Below are 25,523 nucleotides of genomic sequence, written 5' to 3'. Positions count from 1 at the left end.
TAAATACACAGACACATTAGAGACTCCATCTTTATTACCCCCTGTCAGCCCTCCACGATCCATGGTCTTCTGTCTTTCTCGTTCAACAAATGCAGCTCTGCTCCATCACTGCTGCATAGGGGAAGACGCTGCTTCCCGTGCAGCCTTCACTCCGTGAGAGATCAGTGCTGCTGGCTGTTAGCGGTAACAGCGGTAACGCTGACAGACGCGTTACCATAGCAACGGTGCTCCGATCATGTGATTCCCGGAGCCGCGGTTAGCGGTGACGTCACCGCTAACTGCGTTGCTATGGCAACGGTGATCTCCGTTAATGACCGGCTGTGTCAGCCGGTCCCTAACGGAATGGGGAGTCGACCGTGTGCTAGAGCATGTCGCCAGTACACGGCGATACACAAATGTGCATCGTGTACCGGAGAGTGCAATGACAGGACCTAGGACAGGACATGACGTCAAAGCCATGTGACCAGTCTGTAGCCAATGAGATAATAGCTACGTGACTGGTCACATGGCTATTTTGACGACGTCACGGAAGGTCCTGTCAGTGCTGGTTATCGGGAGGATGCAGCGATCATCGGAAGGAATAGTGACAGGAGACAGAGTGCAGGACGTATCACGGGCACCGGTAAGTGTTATGGCAATGTTTATTAACTGTATGTGTACATTTATAATGCGTTTTTATGTGTTTGTGATTGCCTCCTATTATTTCCTATTGGTTCGAGTTCGGTTCGTCGAACGTTCGGCGAACCGAACTCAAACGGGACTTCGGTTCGGCGAACCGAGCTCGAGCCGAACCGCGGCTGGTTCACTCATCTCTAGATATGACACTTTAATACACTGTAAAGTAGTCGGTGTACAGCATGTATAACAATCGAAATTTGCTGTGCCCTCTAACTAATTCAACAGACAGCCATTAATGTCTAAACTGCTGGCAACTCCTAAGTGAAAATGACCATATTGTGCCCAAAGTATCAATATTTTGTGTGGCCATCATTATGTTTAAGCACTGCCTTAACTCTCTTGGACAAGGTGTTCACTAGAGATTCCCAGGAGCCTCTGGAATCTTCTTTCACTCCTCCATGACAACATTACAGAGCTGGTGGATGTTAGGGAACTTGCACTCCTCATTCTGTTGGACAATGCTCCATAAATGTTCAAAAGGGTTTAAGTTTAGCGATATGCTTGGCCAGTCCAGCATCTTTACCCTCAGTTTCTTTTCAAAGCAGTGGCCATCTTGGAGGTGTGTTTGGGGTCATTGTCATGTTGGATTACTGCCCTGCGGCTCAGTTTCTGAATGGAGGGATTCATGCTCTGCTTTTATGTCCCAGTACATGTTGGTCATGTTGGTTATCCTGGTTTCCTCAACTAATTATAGCTCTGAACAGCCATCAGCACTAATGCAGTCCCAAACCATGACATTCCCACCACCATGCTTCATTGTAGACAACACACTTGTCTTTGTACTCCTCATCTGGTTGACGCCACATATGCTTGACACCATCTGAATTAATTAATCTTTTTCTCATCAGACCACAGGACATGGTTACAGTAATCCATATCCATAGTTCGCTTGTCTTCAGTAAACTTTACCCGGCTCATCTGATTGCCCTGGTGTGGTGGAAATTGGGGTAATAAGGGTTATTACATTAACAGCTGCCACTAAGCCCTATATTAGTAATGGGAGGCATCTATGAGACCATTAATCCTGGAGGACCAAGGTTGTCCCTGGAGGATTATATAAGCCCCTCTGAGTACTAACCAGGGAACCATACCCAGTGTGCATTATGTACTGATCTTCTAGGGTGGCCCAGGCCAAAACCATTTTTAAATGATACTACACTTGAGCTTAGCCAAAGGCTAGGAAGCGATAAAGACTCCACTCTACATGTCAGGCTATCTATAACCTCTTTTGCCAATAGATCTTATTTGGAAAATTAATCGGTCTAAGGCTACTCACACGTTTCTTGAATAAAAAGTGTAGTCCCAGACGGCTATACATCTTGGAACAATAGCACTAAGGCAGCAGTCATGTACCTTTACAATCTCCTAACCCTTTTAAGACCTGCTCAGGCATCTGCATACCTCTTGCGTATTTAGGTAGTGTGCCCTCACTACTACCACAGGTAGTTTCCTTTCTGTGACAATTCACTAACACAGCTCTGCTTTCACTGGGCTCTGTTGCAGATTTTACCTAGCGTGCCCCTGACAAACACTAAAGTCTGCTGTTTCGAGGTGGTCTGAATGGCTTTGCTACATCAGTCTGGCTGTCTGCAACTTTAGTGCTGTTATTTCAAGATGCTGTCTGCACATTCAGGTTTACTACATTAAGTGGCCTGTGTCCCTTCCATTTGACCCAAAGCACCTATCTGTCAAATAATTCTAATATTCAAACGTTCTGTCCTCATTTACCTTTGTACAGCAGAGCAACATGCATTGCCCTGCACATTCGGCTGTGCCATTCCAAGGTGCCTGTTTATATATCCAACTCCACTGATTCACATGCCGTCCAGTATATCCAGCTCACTGTTCTATGTCTTAGGCTATGTGCGCACTAGAAAAGTGATTTTTCTCAAGAAAATTTCTTGAGAAACTTCTGGGAGTTGAAGATTACCGCACCTGTGGTAAAAAAACACACCAAATCCGCGGGAAAAACGCATGCGTTTTTGCCACAGTTTTGCCGCGGTTTTGCCGCAGGTTGGTCCCTGCGGTTTTTTTATGCTGAATAGAAATAAATAATATAGATAATAGATAGATAATCGATAGATAGACAGATAATGGATAGAGGGAAAGATGGATAGCTGAATAGATAGATAGATAGATAGATAGATAGATAGATGAGAAAGATCTATATAATGTCCCACCCCCCTTTATAGTCTAAGCTGGCACCCTTTAGTGACTTTCATGTGGCACTAAAGGGTGCCTAGCCTTGTATTTAGCCAAAAAATAAATAATTAAAAAAATGACGTGGGGTTCCCCCTATTTTTGTAGCCAGCTAGGGTAAAGCAGACGGCTGCAGCCTGCAAACCACAGCTGGCAGCTTCACCTTGGCTGGTAATCCAAAACAGAGGGCACCCCACGCTGTTATTTTACATTAAATAAATAATTTAAAACAAAAAACGTGGGGTCCACCCCAAATTGGATCACCAGCCAAGGTAAAGCGGACAGCTGGGGTCTGATATTCTCAGACTAGGGAGGTCCACTGTTATTGGACACTCCCCAGCCTAAAAATAGCAGGCTGCAGCCGCCCAAGAAGTGGCGCATCCATTAGATGTGCCAATCCTGGCGCTTCGCCCCAACTCATCCCGTTGCCCTGGTGCGGTGGCAAACGAGGTAATATATATGGGGTTGATGCTAGATGTGTAATGTCACCTGGTATCAAGCCCTGGGGTTAGTGATGTCATGCGTCTATCAGATACCTGACATCACAAACCCCGTCAGTAAGAAATATAAAATAGACAACAAAAAAGTTTTATTTGAAAAAAAAACAGTCCCCACATTCCCTCTTTCACCAATTTATTGACAAGAACAATCAATTCCACTTCCGGCATAATCCAATAAGGGGGGGGCGTCCCACGGCGATCCATACCATAGTCACTGTCCCAGTCCATGAAGAACAGAATGTTCCCCATTGGCTGGGAGAGCAATGCAGTGACATGAGCTAACATCAATAGCCCAGGTCACTGCAGGGGATGACGAGCGCTGCTGTCAGGAGGATAGATGAGATCATTACCTGCTGTGATGATCTCCTGCAGTCCTACAATCAGCGCTGTCACTGACTTCTATGCCCGCCGCGTTGTCAGCAGTATCGCGAGAGCCGGTGACATCACCGCTAGTGACAGTCTCGGGCCGCTCGAGAGACAGGCATAGACAGCAGTGACCGCGGTGACGTCAGAAGGCAGGAGATCGTCACAGCAGGTAATGATCTCATCTCACCTTCTGACAGCAGCGCTCGTCATCCCCGCGGCTGCACGCACTGCTGAGTGTCAGTGTCTGCCTGTGCTGCAGCGTGACAAGACGCTGATACTGCGGGCAGACTCTGACACACTACGGGCAGACACTGACACTGCTGTGCGTGCAGCGGCGGGGCTACAGCGGGATACAGACTGCACGGGCACCCGCAGGACGTCACACGGAAGCGCTTCTGTGCGGCGTCCAGGGAGTGTGACGTGTGTGTTTACTCTGCTCCGCCTCCTCTTCCTGGCATAATTACATCACTCCCTGCAAAACCGCAGGCAGCGATGAGCATTACCGCAGGTAAATCGCAGCTATACCGGGGGTATACCGCACATCATTTGCTACCTGCAATATACCCCCGGAATTTCGCGATTACATTACAGTGAATGGAGTGAATTTCCGGGGGTATACCGCAGGTACCTGCGGAAAATAATGGACATACTCATTTTCTCAAGAAAGTTTCTTGAGAAAATTTTCTCAAGAAATTTTCTTGAGAAAAATCCGCAGTGTGCGCACAGCTATTTTTTGTTCCCATAGGTTTTGCTGGGAAATGTCTGCAGAAAGATTTCAAACCTTTCTCAAGAAATTTCCGCAGCAAATCCGCGGGTAAAACGGCCTAGTGCGCACATAGCCTTATGCAGACTATCCAAATCTACCACATCAACACCTGAAGACCATAACGCTCATCATGACCTCTTTCTTAGCAAATCCAGCTCACCAGTGGAGCCACAACAAAATCACAGAATATAACATTAAAATACAATCTATATGTGTTTGGACCTAGCATATATTGTTTATTTTGATCTATAAGGCCATGTGTACACGTTGGGTATTTTGTGATGTTTTTTTTAAAATACAATCTATATGTGTTTGGACCTAGCATATATTGTTTATTTTGATCTATAAGGCCATGTGTACACGTTGGGTATTTTGTGATGTTTTTTTTAACTCAGTATTTGTAAGCCAAAACCAGGAGTGGGAAAAAATACAGAAGTGGTGCTCACATTTCTATTATACTACCGTAGAATGTAAGTCCACAAGGGCAGTGCCCTTTCCTTTCTGTGCCAGTCTGTCATTATTAGTTTTTTTCATTTTGTATGTAATCCCTTCTCATGTATAGCACTCTGGAATCAATGATGCTCTAAAAATAAATAATAATAATAATAATAATGATGATAATGATGATGATGATGATAACAATTCACTCCCTTTGCTTGTTCAATTCCTGGTTTTGGCTTACAAGTACTGAGGTAAAAAACTCACCAAATACTCAACATGTGCACATGGTCTAACCTGGTCTAGTTAATGAATCAGGACTGTATCTACAGTGCTTGCCAAAAGTATTGGCACCCCTGCAATTCTGTCAGATAACACTTAGGGCGGCTTTGCACACTACGACATCGCAGGTGCGATGTCGGTGGGGTCAAATCGAAAGTGACGCACATCCGGCGTCACTTGCGATGTCGTGGTGTGTAAAACCTTTTTGATACGATGAACTAGCGCAAAAGCATCGTTATCATATCATCGGTGTATTCTCCGACATTTCCATAATGCCGGTGCAGCGACAGGTATGATGTTGTTCCTCGTTCCTGTGGCAGCACACATCGCTGTGTGTAAAGCCGCAGGAGCGAGGAACATCACCTTACCTGCGTCCCGGCTGCTATGAGAAGGAAGGAGGTGGGCGGGATGTTTACATCCTGCTCATCTCCGCCCCTCCGTTGCTATTGGCCGCCTGCCATGTGACGTCGCTGTGACGCCGCACGGTCCGCCCCCTTAGGAAGGAGGCGGGTCGCCGGCCAGAGCGACGTCGCAGGACAGGTGAGTGCATGTGAAGCTGCCATAGCAATAATGTTCGCTACGGCAGCTATCACAAGATATCGCACGTACGACGGGGGCGGGAACTATCGCACTCGACATCGCATCATCGGCATGCGATGTCGTAATGTGCAAAGCCCGCCTTAGTTTCTTCTTGAAAATGATTGCAATCACAAATTCTTTGGTATTATTATCTTCATTTATTTTGCTTGCAATGAAAAAACACAAAAGAGAATGAAACAAAAATCAAATCATTGATCATTTCACACAAAACTCCAAAAATGGGCCAGATAAAAGTATTGGCACCCTTAGCCTAATACTTGGTTGCACAACCTTTAGCCAAAATAACTGCGAACAACCCCTTCCAGTAACCATCAATGAGTTTCTTACAATGCTCTGCTGAAATTTTAGACCATTCTTCTTTGGCAAACTGCTCCAGGTCCCTGAGATTTGAAGGGTGCCTTCTTCAAACTGCCATTTTGAGATCTCTCCACAGGTGTTCTATGGAATTCAGGTCTGGACTCATTACTGGCCACTTTAGTAGTCTCCAGTGCTTTCTATCAAACCATTTTCTAGTGCTTTTTGAAGTGTGTTTTGGGTCATTGTCCTGCTGGAAGACCCATGACCTCTGAGGAAGACCCAGGTTTCTCACACTGGGCCCTACATTATGCTGCAAAATTTGTTGGTAGTCTTCAGACTTCATAATGCCATGCACACGGTCAAGCAGTCCAGTGCCAGAGGCAGCAAAACAACCCCAAAACATCAGGGAACCTCCGCCGTGTTTGACTGTAGGGTTCTTTTCTTTGAATGCCTCTTTTTTTTCCTGTAAACTCTATGTTGATGGTTTTTCCCAAAAAGCTCTACTTTTGTCTCATCTGACCAGAGAACATTTTTCTAAAACATTTTTGGCTTTCTCAGGTAAGTTTTGGCAAACTCCAGCCTGGCTTTTGTATGTCTCGGGGTAAGAAGTGGGGTCTTCCTGGGTATCCTACCATACAGTCCCTTTTCATTCAGACGCTAATGGATAGTATGGGTTGACACTGTTGTACCCTTGGACTGCAGGGCAGCTTGAACTTGTTTGGATGTTAGTCGAGGTTCTTTATCCACCATCCACACAATCTTGCGTTGAAATCTCTAGTCAATTTTTCTTTTCCTTCCACATCTAGGGAGGTTAGCCACAGTGCCATGGGCTTTAAACTTCTTGATGACACTGCGCACTGTAGACACAGGAACTTTCAGGCCTTTGGAGATGGACTTGTAGCCTTGAGATTGCTCATGCTTCCTCAAAATTTGGATTCTCAAGTCCTCAGACAGTTCTTTGGTCTTCTTTCTTTTCTCCATGCTCAATGTGGTACACACAAGAACACAGGACAGATGTTGAGTCAACTTTAATCCATGCCAACTGGCTGCAAGTGTGATTTAGTTATTGCCAATACCTGTTAGGTGCCACAGGTAAGTTACAGGTGATGTTAATTACGCAAATTAGAGAAGCAGCACATCATTTTTCAAACAGTGCCAATACTTTTGTCCACCCCCTTTTTTATGTTTGGTGTGGAATTATATCCAATTTGGCTTTATGACAATTTTTTTTTTTCATTGAAGACAAATTAAATGAAGATAATAATACCAAAGAATTTGGGATTGCAATCATTTTCAAGAAGAAAATGAGTATTATCTGAGAGAATTGCAGGGGTGCCAATACTTTTGGCCAGCACTGTATGAATAAATTGGTGAGGAGTAATTAAAGCTTTTTTAATACCTTATTACATGTATTTTTATTGCAATATTTTTATTATTTGTTGATATTTTTCCATTTAAGATGGAAGAAGATCTGAAAGCTTGTGCTTGACATTTCATTTGTCTGTTCCATTGCAAATTGTAAGTGCAGAAAAAAACCTTTTACGACCTCCAAAATAACATCTGCATTTTCACAAACCGGCAATGTTCGGCTTATATTACACAATTTTTGAAACCAACTAAAGAAATTGATGGTTTAAAAAATTCTGGCTAAGAATCTCATGTTCTTTCCCCCTTGTTCCTCCCTTGCCGCTGTCTCCTGTCCACTTGGAGCTCCCATTATGTAAAGTAGAACTGGATACTACTGTGGACCTAGATTTACACGTGGATGGTCGCATACGAGATTCATATTCGGCTACTGACTGTATGTCCATAATAGTTACATGAGATGTGCTTTCCTTCTATAGACAGGCCTATCACTCTTCATCATGAAATTAGTTGTACGGTACTATGACACAATATAGACTTGTGAGAACTGTGCACAACAGCAGCTTGTGTTAATGTCACTATCATCTAAAGACTGAGGCACCAATGATGCTCATAGTGTTCTGCCATACATGTTCTAGATAATCTGTGGCAGAAATCCATGGCTAAAAAGTGAATCCACATGCAGATTAGATCCACGGTAACTCAATGGAGCTAATCTACTTTCTCTTAGCATGGAATCTACATCAACAAATACATGCTGTAGATTTTGAAATGTGCAGCACATGTGTGACGCCCTGGGCAAGCCAGGGGTCACAGGTCACAACATCACACGCACCCCACATTCTCTGCAGGTACACTAAGCTAACCTAAAATCCTTGTTGCCTTCCTCCAGGGGCTGATGTCCACACCAGGGGGTGGGCCAGGCGGTGGGCTCCGCCCACCGAGGAGTTCACAGCCCTGGAGGCGGGAAAACCAGGCAGTCAAGTGAGGGAAGTGAAAGTAGAAGGAAGTGAAGTGGTAGTGGAGCAAAGGACAGGAGCTTGTAAGAGGAGTAAAGAAGTAAAAAGAAACAGTTAAGCAAGCCTGAAGTTGGTCCGGGTGTGTGCCCCGGACTGAGACAGCAAGGTCAGCAGACGGCGGTGATAGTCTGCAGGGGGACTGCTTGGAGGTTGCTGGAAGGACCGCGGACGGGTGGTGACCCGGCGGTACCGGAGCAGTATACGAAGAACAGTCAGCACCAGGTCAGGGGCCTTTCGGATCCCGGCAAGGCTAGGAGTCGCCATAATTTGCCAAATCCGTCAGTGAAGGGGACCTCTGTCTCCTAACAACCAAGTCCCGATTGAAGGCAACAGCCCGACCGTGAAGGGGAGACACCGCCACCGCCAGGGCACCAGTTTCCCAGGGCCAGCGCCTGCGGGCAAAGTAGGGCTCCTTCGGCCCAGATTAAAGCCGAGGAGTGGGTAACCGGTGGGGACCCATCGCTACCAAGAGACTTTACATAGGAGCAGGGAAGAGACCGTCACCACTAACTGCAGGGAACCGCAGCACCGTAACCGTCCGAGGGACCCGTCCAACCAGCCGTTTGTTTACCGAGAATTGTGTCGTGTTTACTGGCTGAGGGAGTACCTCCGTGCCGTGCGGCACAGCGCTGCCCCTGCGCCGCTGCACCTCTACAGGCCCCACACCTGCCTGTCCACCATACCAACCCCATCACTGGGCCCCGGGAGCACCAAGACCCCTACCCACGGAGGGGCAAATCAACAACTGGCTGCTCCATACCATCACTCCCGGGCTCCCCAAACAGAGCAGCGGTGGTGTCCACTCAATCACCACAGCCATGGGTGGCGTCACGGACAATAAACTATCCCAAAACCCAATCCCCTTTCACTCACGGGCGAGGAGCGCCGCTCGAGTCCCCGGGATCCGGCCCATCGCTCGAGCCACCGAGCAGCAGCAGGCCGCAGCAGCCGCGGCAGCCAGACCCGAGCAGAGGGAGAGCGCGACGTCCCCTCCTCCGCCCGTGACAACTTGGCGTCACGAACAGGATCTTACCGCTCTGCCGTTGGGTAGAGGTGCGCCTTGTGACCGCCGGAGGTATCCGGCCGAAAAATTTCAGAAGTCGCCATCTTTGGCGCGAAAAGTTCCCGCTCGAGCGTCTTCTCGAGTAGCAGAGGCGCAAAGGCCAAAACCCCGCCCCGATAGAGGAGGGGCCGGAAAGAGGCTAAGGGGGACGAAATGGCGACTGGATGTATGTAGCGCGCGGCTGTACAAGCCAGGACGCTGGGACCCTGTGATTTGCCGAGCCTTGCAAAGAAATGTCTGTTCCACCCAGCTATGCGGAGGCTACTGAGCCGGTGCCCGGGACAGCGGCATGGCTGAGGGCCCGAACGGCAGGGATCTGCCGACACTACCGGAGCCAGATCTGCAGGCTGATGGAACAGTGGACCGCGGAGGTGGAGGATGTAGCTGCGGTTGCACGAGTATATGGAATGGAGGCCATGATGGAGGAGCTGGTGAGTGACCCACGCCCCTGTGTCCCCGAGGGACCGGCCGCTGCGGCTGAGGGACCCGGTCTGCCCCTGGCCCCCACGCCTCCTCCGTCCTCCTTACCCGTACACCGTACTGCGCCTGGCCCGTCGGCGTACACCCCTCCGTGACCGTGGCCGAGAGAGTAGCAAGCCTAGAGGCTACGGCAGCTGGTAGCCACCCGTCTGGTGCAGAGGCCGACGATAGTGATTCCGGGCCTGACACCGAGCCCGTGTCGAAAGAGGATGAAGGAGTCGTCGCTCTGCATGGCACGGAAGCCACCTATATTCCCCGGAGTGGAAATAATGCGTATCGGGCGGCCCTCCCCCGCCCTGCTTGCTATGCCTTGGAGAGGCTGGTGCCCGTGTTCTTCCACCCAGAGTCGGGTGAGGAGGACGAAAGTGCAAAGTAAGGGCAGCGGAGCACCATTGCACAGTCCCCGTTGGGACCACCAGTGTGTTGTTTGTTTAAAAGTTTGAAAAATGATGATAAGCAAAATGATTACCGAAAAGTCATCTGATTCTACCGTGATTGGAAACCGGCCGTTGCCGGCACCGTTTTCCCCGTGGGGACCGTTTGAAAAGTGTTTGCATGAGGAACTGCTCATGGACAAGCCCGTGAACTTGCAGGGCAACCACAAACGTTAAGTGGCTTGGAAATAAGTTGTGTTACCGTTACCGTTTCCGCATTTACCGCCTCCGGAGAGGCAGGTTGGAGGGAGGGCCCACAGCAGAGCAGGCTGTGGCCCAGCCACCACAGGAACCGGTGGCTACCCTCTGGAGGGGAAGGACAGATCCCGCTCGGGTAACTTGTGCTGGACTGGGGTCAAGGGGTGTTGCCTGGGCTTTAGGGGCAGCATCAGGGCCAGGTTACTTGGGTGGGAGAGAGCGGAGACCGTAACCGTTAACCATTTAATGTTTGCAACATTTAAGAACTGAACCTCCCGCTGTGGGATGATGCCATAAATTGTATATATGTTACCGTTTTTCATATTTTTCAGAAAAACAAAAGGAAAATAAAACCGGTGTTGGACGGGCAGCCCGAGGACGGTCTGCGTTTTGCTAAGGGGGAATGTGACGCCCTGGGCAAGCCAGGGGTCACAGGTCACAACATCACACGCACCCCACATTCCCTGCAGGTACACTAAGCTAACCTAAAATCCTTGTTGCCTTCCTCCAGGGGCTGATGTCCACACCAGGGGGTGGGCCAGGCGGTTGGCTCCGCCCACCAAAGAGTTCACAGCCCTGGAGGCGGGAAAACCAGGCAGTCAAGTGAGGGAAGTGAAAGTAGAAGGAACTGAAGTGGTAGTGGAGCAAAGGAGAGGAGCTTGTAAGAGGAGTAAAGAAGTAAGAAGAAACAGTTAAGCAAGCCTGAAGTTGGTCCGGGTGTGTGCCCCGGACTGAGACAGCAAGGTCAGCAGACGGCGGTGATAGTCTGCAGGGGGACTGCTTGGAGGTTGCTGGAAGGACCGCGGACAGGTGGTGACCCGGCGGTACCGGAGCAGTATACGAAGAACAGTCAGCACCAGGGCAGGGGCCTTTCGGATCCCGGCAAGGCTAGGAGTCGCCATAATTTGCCAAATCCGTCAGTGAAGGGGACCTCTGTCTCCTAACAACCAAGTCCCGATTGAAGGCAACAGCCCGACCGTGAAGGGGAGACACCGCCACCGCCAGGGCACCAGTTTCCCAGGGCCAGCGCCTGCGGGCAAAGTAGGGCTCCTTTGGCCCAGATTGAAGCCGAGGAGTGGGTAACCGGTGGGAACCCATCGCTACCAAGAGACTTTACATAGGTGCAGGGAATAGACCGTCACCGCTAACTGCAGGGAACCGCAGCACCGTAACCGTCCAAGGGACCCGTCCAACTAGCCGTTTGTTTACCGAGAACTGTGTCGTGTTTACTGGCTGAGTGAGTACCTCCGTGCCGTGCGGCACAGCGCTGCCCCTGCGCCCCTGCACCTCTACAGGCCCCACACCCGCCTGTCCACCATACCAACCCCATCACTGGGCCCCGGGAGCACCAAGACCCCTACCCACGGAGGGGCAAATCAACAACTGGCTGCTCTGTACCATCACTCCTGGGCTCCCCAAATAGAGCAGCGGTGGTGTCCACTCAATCACCACAGCCGTGGGTGGCGTCACGGACAATAAACTATCCCAAAACCCAATCCCCTTTCACTCACGGGCGAGGAGCGCCGCTCGAGTCCCCGGGATCCGGCCCATCGCTCGAGCCACCGAGCAGCAGCAGGCCGCAGCAGCCGCGGCAGCCGGACCCGAGCAGAGGGAGAGCGCGGCATCCCCTCCTCCGCCCGCGACACATGCAATGCTCTGCACACAGGTTTTCCACAGCTTCTTATTGGTGAATATAATAATACATTGGCACCAGATGGTTAATGGCAGGGGAATATAATAATATACACATCGCTGGAATCAGGGTCTCTGTCTCTAGATTTCTCTACTTCCAGATTAGGAGCCAAAAAAAATATGGTATTGAATTCAATTTGAGCAGAGTATCCTCAATGTTTAAACATAGCCATAAAGGGACAGGCTATTATTTTCATCTATTGTGGCAAAAATAAGGAATACTACGCATACAATATCTTTAAGCAACAAAACCAAATTAAACAAATCACACTAAAATGCCATCTCTTGCTCAGAAAGCTTTTTATTACAACTACATTTAATCTCAATGATTGGACTAGAACTAGTTTTGGGAGAATAGTAACTATCCGCGTTCGCAATATTTGTAACGAATCCCAAAGTGCCATTCCGGTATTCATCAGGAATAATAAACCTAATGCAAGTCAATGGGGAACATGAGCATTTTTCTGGGAAATATTCAGGAAAAATCCTTGGGTTCCTTGACTTGCAGAAGGTTCATTGTTCATGACAAATACCGGAATATTTAGTATTTGGTTATCATTATCTATCACATTCCTAAAATGATATAAGGGTTCTGATAAGATAGGAGAGAAAATTAAACAAAAACAACAAAGCAGAATGGCAAGTTGAATATTAGCGCACAACATAAAGCTGACAGACATTTTTAATTGACCTGCTTTTCATTTTCATCTTCCAGCCTGAGCCTGTCCTCTATGCAGTTTCTGGCCTGAAGGAACGCCTTTCTCTGGGCCCTTTCTGTCAAAATCCTCACGAAGACCCCAGACAAATTTACACTGACAAAAAGAATAGTATTGGCCACCAGCTGGAGAAAAAGAAAAAACAAGGAGTTATTATTTATTAGCCCTGTGAATTACACAATAGACATAATATTTTTTTGTGAAAATACATTTAGATCTCAATTCTAGTTATCAAAGAATACTAATATTTCTTATTTTTAACAATTAGGAGATACAGTATAACATGAAAAGATCGGCCTAGATCACAGGGTAAAGATGGTATTTTCGAGCCATTGCATTTAAAATGACACAAAATACATCTCTTGCAATGTAAATATCATTTACAGTCTAGTGAGATTTACATTTCAAAGTATTTATAAATATTACTGACCGTAAAATGAAAATGAAGTTAACACAATAGCCAATTGCCCAATTTCCTATAATCAGACTGTTTTCTTTTTCATACATTAATTATGTGTTTAGACCAGTAACAAAAAGGGCATCCACAAAAAGTGACTAAAAATAAGCAAAGCAACTTGTATTGTGTGTATAGCAAAGCACACATCAGATTGACATCCACAAAACAGCCTGTGTCTGCTGATGACGTCACAGTAAAGATGTGTGGAAATGTATATGCCACTGTTATATTGTTCCTGCAGGGAAAATCCAAGTGAAACAAGATAAAGATGACTGTCTGTCAATGATCTCTCCCTAAAGCTGGGTTCACACATAGCGACAGCGACAACGACATCGCTGTTACGTCACCATTTTCTGTGATGTAACAGCGACCTTGTAAGTCGCTGTTATGATCGCTGCTTAGCTGTCAAACACAGCGACGCAGCAGCGATCATAACGTCGCTACATGTGCAGAGAGCAGGGAGCCGCGCACACTGCTTAGCGCTGGCTCCTTGCTCTCCTAGCTACAGTACACATCGGGTTAATTAACCCAATGTGTACTGCAGCTACATGTCACAGTGCAGAGAGCAGGGAGCCGTGCACACTGCTTAGCGCTGGCTCCTTGCTCTCCTAGCTACAGTACACATCGGGTTAATTAACCCGATGTGTACTGCAGCTACATGTCACAGTGCAGAGAGCAGGGAGCCGTGCACACTGCTTAGCGCTGGCTCCTTGCTCTCCTAGCTACAGTACACATACGGTTAATTAACCGATGCGTACTGCAGCTACATGTGCACAGAGCAGGAGCCGGCACTAGCAGCAAGAGCGGCGGAGGCTGGTAACGAAGGTGAATATCGGGTAACCAGGGAAAGGTCTTCCCTTGGTTACCCGATGTTTAAAGTGGTTACAGCTTTCCGCAGCTGCCAGACGCCGGCTCCTGCTCCCTGCTCGCTTCATTTCGTCGCTCTCTCGCTGTCAATCACAGCGATGTGTGCTTCACAGCGGGAGAGCGACGACGAAAAAATGAAGCAGGACATTCAGCAACGAGCAACGACCTCACAGCAGGGGCCAGCTCATTGCTGGATGTCACACACAGCGAAGGGAAGTCGCTGCAACGTCACAGAAAATAGTGACGTAGCAGCGACGTCGTTGTCGTCGTCGCTGTGTGTGACACCACCTTAAGCCTCCCAGTCACCCCTGGGTGTGATAAAGAAACTTTTATCCATGTTGTGAACATCCCCTCTTACCAATCAGAAAGGGTGTGTTTTCTAAATGCTACAAATAGGGTTTATTACACCGTGCCTTATCCACCCAGTTGATGAATGTTTTCCCACACTCGTACAACATACATATTTAATACCACTTAGTTCAGTTTGTACATGATCTTTTTTATTTGTTTTCAGATAAGTTTTTAATAAAAGTTTTGTAATTACAATAAAGAAAAAGAGTCCCCATAACATCCCTCTCCTGGCTTTAGCTTATCGATCTAAAAGTATAGAAGACAATCTCAATTATATTAATTGGGTTGTCCCACAAGCAAAGTACATTTTAATTAGTACATCTAGCAATATTCTGAAATGCCAAAATTGTTTTATATATATATATATATATATATATATATATATATATATATATATATATACAGTTAGGTCCAGAAATATTTGGACAGTGACACAATTTTCGCAAGTTGGGCTCTGCATGCCACCACATTGGATTTGAAATGAAACCTCTACAACAGAATTCAAGTGAAGATTGTAATGTTTAATTTGAAGGTTTGAACAAAAATATCTGATAGAAATTGTAGGAATTGTACACATTTCTTTACAAACACTCCACATTTTAGGAGGTCAAAAGTAATTGGACAAATAAACCAAACCCAAACAAAATATTTTTATTTTCAATATTTTGTTGCAAATCCTTTGGAGGCAATCACTGCCTTAAGTCTGGAACCCATGGACATCACCAAACGCTGGGTTTCCTCCTTCTTAATGCTTTGCCAGGCCTTTACAGCCGCAGCCTTCAGGTCTTGCTTGTTTGTGGGTCTTTCCGTCTTACGTCTGGATTTGAGCAAGTGAAATGCATGCTCAATTGGGTTAAGATCTGGTGATTGACTTGGCCATTGCAGAATGTTCCACTTTTTTGCACTCATGAACTCCTGGGTAGCTTTGGCTGCATGCTTGGGGTCATTGTCCATCTGTACTATGAAGCGCCGTCCGATCAACTTTGCGGCATTTGGCTGAATCTGGGCTGAAAGTATATCCCGGTACACTTCAGAATTCATCCGGCTACTCTTGTCTGCTGTTATGTCATCAATAAACACAAGTGACCCAGTGCCATTGAAAGCCATGCATGCCCATGCCATCACGTTGCCTCCACCATGTTTTACATAGGATGTGGTGTGCCTTGGATCATGTGCCGTTCCCTTTCTTCTCCAAACTTTTTTCTTCCCATCATTCTGGTACAGGTTGATCTTTGTCTCATCTGTCCATAGAATACTTTTGAAGAACTGAGCTGGCTTCATGAGGTGTTTTTCAGCAAATTTAACTCTGGCCTGTCTATTTTTGGAATTGATGAATGGTTTGCATCTAGATGTGAACCCTTTGTATTTACTTTCATGGAGTCTTCTCTTTACTGTTGACTTAGAGACAGATACACCTACTTCACTGAGAGTGTTCTGGACTTCAGTTGATGTTGTGAACGGGTTCTTCTTCACCAAAGAAAGTATGCGGCGATCATCCACCACTGTTGTCATCCGTGGCTGCCCAGGCCTTTTTGAGTTCCCAAGCTCACCAGACAATTCCTTTTTTCTCAGAATGTACCCGACTGTTGATTTTGCTACGCCAAGCATGTCTGCTATCTCTCTGATGGATTTTTTCTTTTTTTTCAGCCTCAGGATGTTCTGCTTCACCTGAATTGAGAGTTCCTTAGACCGCATGTTGTCTGGTCACAGCAACAACTTCCAAATGCAAAACCACACACCTGTAATCAACCCCAGACCTTTTAACTACTTCATTGATTACAGGTTAACGAGGGAGACGTCTTCAGAGTTAATTGCAGCCCTTAGAGTCCCTTGTCCAATTACTTTTGGTCCCTTGAAAAAGAGGAGGCTATGCATTACAGAGCTATGATTCCTAAACCCTTTCTCCGATTTGGATGTGAAAACTCTCATATTGCAGCTGGGAGTGTGCACTTTCAGCCCATATTATATATATAATTGTATTTCTGAACATGTTTTTGTAAACAGCTAAAATAACAAAACTTGTGTCACTGTCCAAATATTTCTGGACCTAACTGTATATATGTATGTGAACTAAAACAATCTTATAAATGTGCCCCTGCCATGTAGTACTACTCTATAAATGTGGCTCTGCTTTGTTATTTGCTGTGTCTGACCATGTAGAGTTGGCGCAGATCCTGGTTGTGCATACACAGCTCCTGGCCAAGGAATAAATCGTAAGTGAATATACTGGTGACACTGCAGGGTCTCTTTTTCTGCCTGTTTGTCTTTTGACAGGAGCCATTGTTCCTGCCCAGTAACCAGCTCTGTGAGCTCATTATAGATTAAGTCATAGATGTACAAGCTCCAGCGGCTGCTGAGCTCTTTTGTAACTGACCTGATTTATGATGAGATTACAGGGTTTATGATCATGCAAAAACACTCTCCCAGTTTTAAAACATACCAGCAGTGAAATGTTCTCTTACACAAATAGCAAAGAGTCCCTTCACTGTCATCATCATATTCACTTATGCATTCTCCCGTGGCCAGTAAGTGTGCATGAACATTAACCTGGAGCTACTGTTCACGGTCAGACTTGGCCATTATGCAGCACATAGCAGGGGAACATTTATAAGATTATTTCAGAACAGGAACATTTTTTGAAACAATTGTGAAACTTTTAAATATTTCAAAATCTATTGATTAAAATGTAATTTGTTCTGGGACAACTCCTTTAACATCCAAAATGTGACAATAAAATATTCCAGGTTCAGAGATTTTTTTAAGGTAATCTGTCAGCAGGTTTTTACTATGTAAGCATGCAGCAAGGGTTAAAAAACAAAAAGCAACTGTGCTTCTCTTATGTGTGTGTGTGTGTGTGTGTGTGTGTGTGTGTGTGTGCGCGCGCGCGGGCGCGCGCGCGCACACTTGTTTACATAAGCTAAAGGGTTTATTACCTTGTGATTACCATTACAGGGCCAGAAACTCATGTGCAGGGCAGTCCAACACATCCCCTGCTGTGATTGTCACCTCACTGTCAGTATACAAGCTCTATTGGGAGCCTGGTGTGGGCAGAGGCAGCACTCAGGTCTGCCGTGTTCCTGGATCTAAATGATTTGATTGTTTCAAAATGGCTGCACCCCGTAATCTATGTGATACACTATTGGATTCAGAATCTCTTTGCCTACATTATGTTGATGTCAGATGAGGTAGCAAAATCCTGACAGATTCTTTTTAAGGACACTTAAACATATACAGCAGTTAAGTACTACCATGCTCATCTATTAGACAACGGCAGCAAGTATGAACATTTGAGTACAAATCTAAGGTGCAGCCTTCCCTACAGGACTCGCTCCAATATTATAATAGTATTCAGTCTATCAAGGAATTCTCTCATATTAGGGATGCTGTTACTGAGCCATAGAGAAGTAATTAGTTTCCTTGCCTGATGCGGAATATGTTTCAGAGCAATTTGTTCTTCATCTCCATTAGGTCCTCTCTATAGCTTACAACTGCTGGGAGAATCAAATGAGCAAAAACATTTTATATCGAGTCTGTTACAGAATGGACCAAGCGGGACACAGTTTCAGAACATATGAAATGTGGCCACAGTTGCAAAACCACATTTAGGAAAATTAGTATCCATTAGGACTCCAATGCAATAGTGTTATTTCTACATATCTAATGTTTTAAATATATATATAAATATGAGCCTATGGGCCATGCTATAAAAAAATGGACATATAAATGATATAATTAATTCCCACTGCTTAGCAACAGTTTCCCCACTTTTTATTCATTGTGATAGGAAGTCCTGTAAAATAATCAGGAAATAAAAGCCTACATATTGAGATTGCTCTGAAGTGCCTCTTTGACCAGGAAACATAATAAAGAAAACATAATTTTGTTCCATAATTGCAGAAAAAATTACTTCAACTTCCCACTCAAATGTTATGCATTGATCTAACATTGATACAGTGCCTTGCGAAAGTATTCGGCTCCCTTGAATTTTTCAACCTTTTCCCACATTTCAGCTTCAAACATAAAGATAAAAATTTTAATGTTATGGTGAAGAATCAACAACAAGTGGGACACAATTGTGAAGTTAAACAAAATGTATGGCTTATTTTAAACTTTTATAAAAAAAAATAACTGAAAAGTGGGGCGTGCAATATGATTCATCACCTTTAAGTTAATACTTTGTAGCGCCACCTTTTGCTGCGATTACAGCTGCAAGTCGCTTGGGGTATGTCTCTATCAGTTTTACACATCAAGAGACTGAAATTCTTGCCCATTCTTCCTTTGCAAACAGCTCGAGCTGAGTGAGGTTGGATGGAGAGTGTTTGTGAACAGCAGTTTTCAGTTCTTTCCACAGATTCTCGATTGGATTCAGGTCTGGACTTTGACGTGGCCATTCTAACACCTGGATATGTTTATTTGTGAACCATTCCATTGTAGATTTTGCTTTATGTTTTGGATCATTGTCTTGTTGAAAGACAAATCTCCATCTCAGGTCTTTTGCAGACTCCAACAGGTTTTCTTCAAGAATGGTCCTGTATTTGGCTCCATCCATCTTCCCATCAATTTTAACCATCTTCCCTGCCCCTGCTGAAGAAAGTCAGGCCCTGTATGATTTAAACCTGAGACTCTTGGTAACATTTTGATTAAAGTGTATAAGGCAAGTGCCATATTACAGTGAACCTCTTTATTAGGTGTGGCACTACCCTTCAAGCAACATTGCAGCACCACTGCATCAATAGTGCCAGAAAATGGAATATAAAGTAATCAGAAGACTGAATAGGCACACAAGATAGTGCCAAAGAAAGCTACAGCAAAAAAAAAACAAAATATTTATCTACAGAAATATTAAAAACTATGACTTTCAAAATCTGGCTATAGTCTGAAGAACTAAGGAACTATATTTACAATTAAAGAAACTTCTTTATTACTGTCAGTTCAGTACTGTATACTGTATATTCAGTTAAATTATATATTCAGATATTAAAGATTTATACATAAAGAAAAATTTTGAATACATAGATAAAAAATATAAAAAATCATAATGCTTCAATCTAGTTTATATATATATAAACAGATATATATATATATATATATATATATATATATATATATATATATATATATATATATATATTACAGAATAAAGAAGATAAAAATCATGTCCTATGATGGTACCTAAATATTCTTCGGAAATAGGAAAAGCAGACAACGGTAGTGTGATGTTGTAATATAGACAATATCTATCTGAAAAATCTTGAGTCCTGGCATTCAAGTGGGTGTTTCTTTGACAATTATCCAACGGTTAAAGTTTCTCCTTGTCAAGAGTCCGAAGTCGGCATAAGGAAACTTAAATTCTGAGAATATACTGCAATTATGCAAATAGCCTCTTCAGAAAACAACAAGAGGAAATCTAGTGCCACATATTGGAAGTAGCAATCCGAAATGTCAATATCAACCCTTTAAAGTTCCTTTCTTCATAATTTAGGATTAGAAATCAAACCAGAAAGTCTGGGTCAGAGGACACTAGAGTTCTAGGTGCCACAAGAGTTTTGGTCCTCTTTTTTAAAGGAGCTATATTTAAATTCCTACAGTACTACTGCACTCCCCACAAGAAAAAAAAACTTTCCCCCTTAAACTACCTCTTTCCAAGCCAAATTAGTTCTCTTGCTTTGCACTGATGATAGGCACACACCCACAAAACAAGTGTGCAAATGGGTTTTTACTTTCAAATTCCCCAGCAATCTAATTGAGCAAATGTCAGATTTGGAATATTCCCATTCATGAATGCCACACTTCTCAAGATCTGCTGCAAATGTGTTGGTGTTGGATGCCATAGAATGCTTTGAACCTATAATGAGAATTAAAGCAGGGCACTCCCTAATGCAGAAATCCTTAATAGTGTGAATGGAAGCAGGTCACGCAACAGCTATGGGGCCCGTGGTCCCAGGGTGCCCATAGACCCCAGTGCCTGCTTCAGCTAGATGTGCAACTGTGGGTGCGCATCCAGCTGAAATGATTTACAATAGAGACTTGACAAGTCCATGCACTACAATATGCCCACCAGAATGGGGCCATGATGGGGACATATATACCAGGATGGGGTCATATATACCAGGATATAACCGTGATGGGGTCATACACCAGAATAGGGACATGATGGGAAAATATATCAGGATGGGACATACACCAGGATGTGGACATGATAGAGACATATACCAGAATGTTAACATGATGGGGACATATCCATGATGGGAATATATGCCATGATGGGTCAATGATGGGGACATATACTTGGATGGGGCCATGATGGGGCCATATACCAGGATGGGGACAAATATACCAGAATGGGGGACATATACTGTATATTAGGATGGAGGACATATTCACCAGGAAGTGGCCCAGGAATGGGGACGTTAGTACAAGTGGTACATTACTACATAATGAAGGGGGAGGGGGGCAACTTGTATATCTTTATAGGATTTAGAATGCTACAATGGCCCATACATCTGACTAACATACAAGTGGAGAAGGGGCAGGCCCAAGTTTTGCACGCCCAAGTTTTGCAAGCTTATCGGACTCTAGTTATGCCACTGGGTGACAGGTTCCATTTATAAATAAATCATAGTAATTATAATGGCAAGCCAGCTATCTACTTTGTCTGGAGGGCATGGCAAGCTGCACAATGTGCTATGGGTAGTGATGGGTGGACTTGCAGATAACCAGGACTGGAGGACATAACGGGATTAAAAAAAAATCTGGTTCTGGTCTGGAATTGATCCCAGATATCTGGACAGAACCGGACTTTTTATGACGATACGCTTGTCTGTCACAATTAGCAGGTTAGCAGTAGTTTTATCACTCATTTTTAGTTTAATTTTACTATTAATGGAATGGTTTAAAGGATTTTTATGAATCAGAGCTGTTTTGGTTTCACATATCAACACATACATTCCATGGGGCAGATAAATTTTAGGATTAACACCAGAAAACTGTAAAAAAACCTTTACACAATGCAAACTTGCACAAAAATTATTTGAGTTATGGTGTTTTCATGCCAGTCTTGGATAGCTATAGTGGGCAAAGCATCAATAGGGAAGGTCCGTGGCATTGTCTACCCATCTAAAGGGCACTTTAAATGCTGCAATATTGCTATCGATATCGCTAGCGAACGTACCCACCCCTGTCGGTTGTGCGTCATGGGCAAATTGCTGCCCGTGTCACACAACATCTCTAACACCCGTTACACGGACTTACCTTCCCTGTGACATCACTGTGGCCGGCAAACTGCCTCCTTTCTAAGGGGGCGGTTCGTGCGGCATCACAGCGACGTCACACGGCAGCCATCCAATAGAAGCGGAGGGGCGGAGATGAGCGGGTGGAAAATCCCGCCCACCTCCTTCCTTCCTCATTGCTGGTGGACGCAGGTAAGGAGATGTTCATCGTTCCTGCGGTGTCACACACAGCGATGTGTGATGCCGCAGGAACGACGAACAACCAGCGGCATGCACCACCAACGATATTATAAAAAGGAGAGACGTGTCAACGATCAACGATTTTTGACGTTTTTGCGATCGTTGATCGTCGCTCCTAGATGTCACACGCTGCGATGTCACTAACGATGCTGGATGTGCGTCACAAACACCGTGACCCCGACGATATACCGTTAGCGATGTTGCAGCGTGTAAAGCACCCTTAACTCATGACCAGACATGGCGTTCCTTATGCCACAAATCTACTCCAGTCATTAACTGGACTACGATTTCTGTTGAGGTGCATAGAGCAAGCTTGGAAGATGCGTCTGAGTCCTTTTGTGGCGTATGCCTCTTAATGAATCAGGCGCCTCTTACTAGAGATGAGCGAACCGGCCGTGGTTCGGCTCGAGTTCAGTTCGTCGAACCGAGGTCTGGTTCGAGTTCGGTTCGGTGAACCGGTTCGGCGAACCCCTCAAACCGCATAGGAAACAATGGGAGGCAATCACAAACACATAAAAACACATTATAAATGTACACATACAGTTAATAAACATTGCCATAACACTTACCTGTCCCCATGATCCGTCCTGCACTCTGTCTCCTGCGGCTATTCCATCCGATGATCGCTGAATCTTCCCGGTAACCAGCACTGCCAGCAGTGATGCAGGATTTATCGTGACGTCAAAATAGCTACGTGACCAGTCACGTGTCTATTATCTCATTGGCTACAGATTGGTCACATGACTATGACGCCGACATGCTAGGACCTGTCATTGCATCTCTCTGTTACGCTCCAGTGATCCCACCAGCAACCTGACCTGGCAGGGTTCGCTGGAGCGTCGCTACACGGGTTGCTGGTGAGCTGTCAGGCAGATCTCACCAGCAACCAGTGACCAGCCCCCAGCCAGCAGCGACGTGTGGAAGCGATGCTGCTCTTGGTAACCAACCCGATATTTACCTTGGTTACCAGCGCACACCGCTTAGCGCTGGCTTCCTGCACTCCTAGCCAGAGTACACATCGGGTTAATTTTACCCGATGTGTAGTCTGGCTATGTGTGCACGGAGCAGGGAGGTGGCACTGACAACGTGACAGCGGCGGACGCTGGTAACGAAGGTAAACATCGGGTATCCAAGGAAAGGGCTTCTTGGTTACCCGATGTTTACCGTGGTTACCAGCGTCCGCAGAAGCCGGCTCCTGACCCACAGCCAGTCAATAACGTAGATCACCATTGCCACAGCAACGCGCTTGGTAGCGGTGACGGGGACGTCCCGCTACCAGCACGCAGCGGCACCGGAATCACGTGATCGGAGCACCGTTGCTATGGCAACCCGTGCCACCGCTTAGAGCCGGGAGCCTGTGGTCACTCTCACAGAGTGATTTCTGCATGGAGCACAGCGTCCTTTCTCCCATGCTGTCTGATGGAGCAGACAGAGCTGCAGGTGTTGAAGGAGAAAGAAGACAGAAGACCATGGATCGTGGAGGGATGACAGTGGGTAATAAAGATGGAGTTTCTAAGTGTGTCTGTGTATTTATTTCTATTAATGTATTTTTTTTCTGTGTGGTGTTTTTGTTTAACCCTTTATTGGAGATTCTTAATGGCTGGGTCAAACGTGCCTGACATTAAGAATCTCTGGCTTAATACTACCTAGTAAAACATAGCTAGTATTAACTCGTTATTACCCAGCAAGCCACCCGGCTTCAAGGCTGCTGGAAGAGTTGGATACAGCGCCAGAAGATGGCGATTCTATGAGAGCGCCATTTTCTGGGGAGGCTGCAGACTGGAATTCGCAGCAGAGGGGCCCAGAAACCTCGGGCTAACCTGTGCTGCGCATCCAATCCCCAGCTGCCTAGCTGTACCCGGTTGGACACAAAAATGGGGCGAAGCCCACGTCGTTTTTTTTTTTAATTGTTTCATGAAATTCATGAAATAATTAAAAAAAGGGCTTCCCTATATTTTTAGTTCACAGCCGGGTACAAATAGGCAGCTGGGGGTTAGGCGCAGCCCATACCTGCCTGCTGTACCTGGCTAGCATACAAAAATATGGCGAAGCCCACGTCAAAAAATGCTTCCCTGGATTTTCCATTGCCAGTGAAGGTAACACCAAGCAGTGGGGGTTTGCAGCCAGTACCGCTTGGATTACCCTTAGCTAGCAATACAAAAAATGCAGCGGGAGACCATATATATTTTTTTTAATTATTTATTTAAATAACTAAAAAAAAAAAAAAAAGGGCTTCCCTGTGTTTTGATTGCGTGACATGACAGTGCTGTAAAAATAAATCATTAATAAAATGACATAGCACTCCGCGATATTTTTGATTCTCAGCGCAGATAAAGCAGACAGCTACGGGTTGCCACCCCCATCTGCCTGGCGTTACCTTGGCTAGCAATCAAAATACAGGGAAGCCCATTAATTTTTTTTATTTAAAAAAGTAGTTTCAAAAAAATGACGTGGGGTCTCCCCATTTTTGATAGCCAGCTAGGGTAAAGCAGAAGGCTGTAAGCTGAAAACCGCAGCTGGCAGCTTTACCGTGGTTGGGGATCCAATGTGGAGGTCACCCCAGGCTCTTTTTTATAATTATTTTATAAATAATAATAATTACAAAAAAAAAGTAGGGTCCCCCCAAATTGGATCACTAGCCAAGGTAAAGCGGACAGCTGTGGTCTGGTATTCTCAGGGTGGGAAGGTCCATAGTTATTGGCCCTTCACAGCCTAAAAATAGCAGGCCGCAGGTGCCCCAGAATTGGCACATCCACTAGATGCACCAATCCTGGCGCTTCACCCCAGCTCATCCCGTGCCCTGGTGCAGTGGCAAACGGGGTAATATAGGGGGTTGATACTAGCTGTAAAGTCACCTGACATCAAGCCCAGCAGTTTGTGATGTCATGGCGTCTATCAGATACCTGACATCACAAACTGTCAGTACTAACAAAACAAATAGACGAAAAAAAATGTATTTGAAAAAACACTCCCAAAACATTCCCTCTTTCACCAATTTATTGTAAGGAAAAAAAATAAAGGGGCCCCACGATGACTCTGGACCGTCTAGAATATGGGGGGACACGCTCAGGGAACGTATCCCCCATTTTCTAGGAGTGCAGACCGTCCATGTAAGGAGTGTGGGTGCAAGGAATCTGCACCCACTCTCCCCGGGTCCACAGCAGCAGAGTCCATGTCATAACTGTTGCTACCAAAGCTGCAATGCCCTGCTCATGAGGTAAGGGCATGCCTAATCAGGAGAACTATTCTACTTTTCCAAATATTGGTATTTGCTGATATTATTGCT

General features: G+C 45.5%; 1 protein-coding gene across 2 annotated transcripts in view; it reads right to left on the bottom strand.

Moving 5' to 3' along the window:
- The window catches only part of ADCY1 (adenylate cyclase 1), a 1,189,286-nt gene that overhangs the window by 922,262 nt on the left and 241,501 nt on the right, over positions 1 to 25,523 (bottom strand). For both annotated transcript variants that reach the window (XM_075315022.1, XM_075315023.1), the window contains exon 2: positions 13,069 to 13,218. In XM_075315022.1, the coding sequence (XP_075171137.1) occupies positions 13,069 to 13,218 (150 nt within the window). The remainder of the gene's footprint in view (positions 1 to 13,068; positions 13,219 to 25,523) is intronic.

This window comes from Anomaloglossus baeobatrachus, chromosome 6 (genome assembly GCF_048569485.1).
Source record: "Anomaloglossus baeobatrachus isolate aAnoBae1 chromosome 6, aAnoBae1.hap1, whole genome shotgun sequence".
Lineage (NCBI taxonomy): Eukaryota > Metazoa > Chordata > Amphibia > Anura > Aromobatidae > Anomaloglossus > Anomaloglossus baeobatrachus.
The sequence above is the reverse complement of the archived record's forward strand: the minus strand, read 5'-3'. Positions and strand labels throughout refer to the sequence as shown.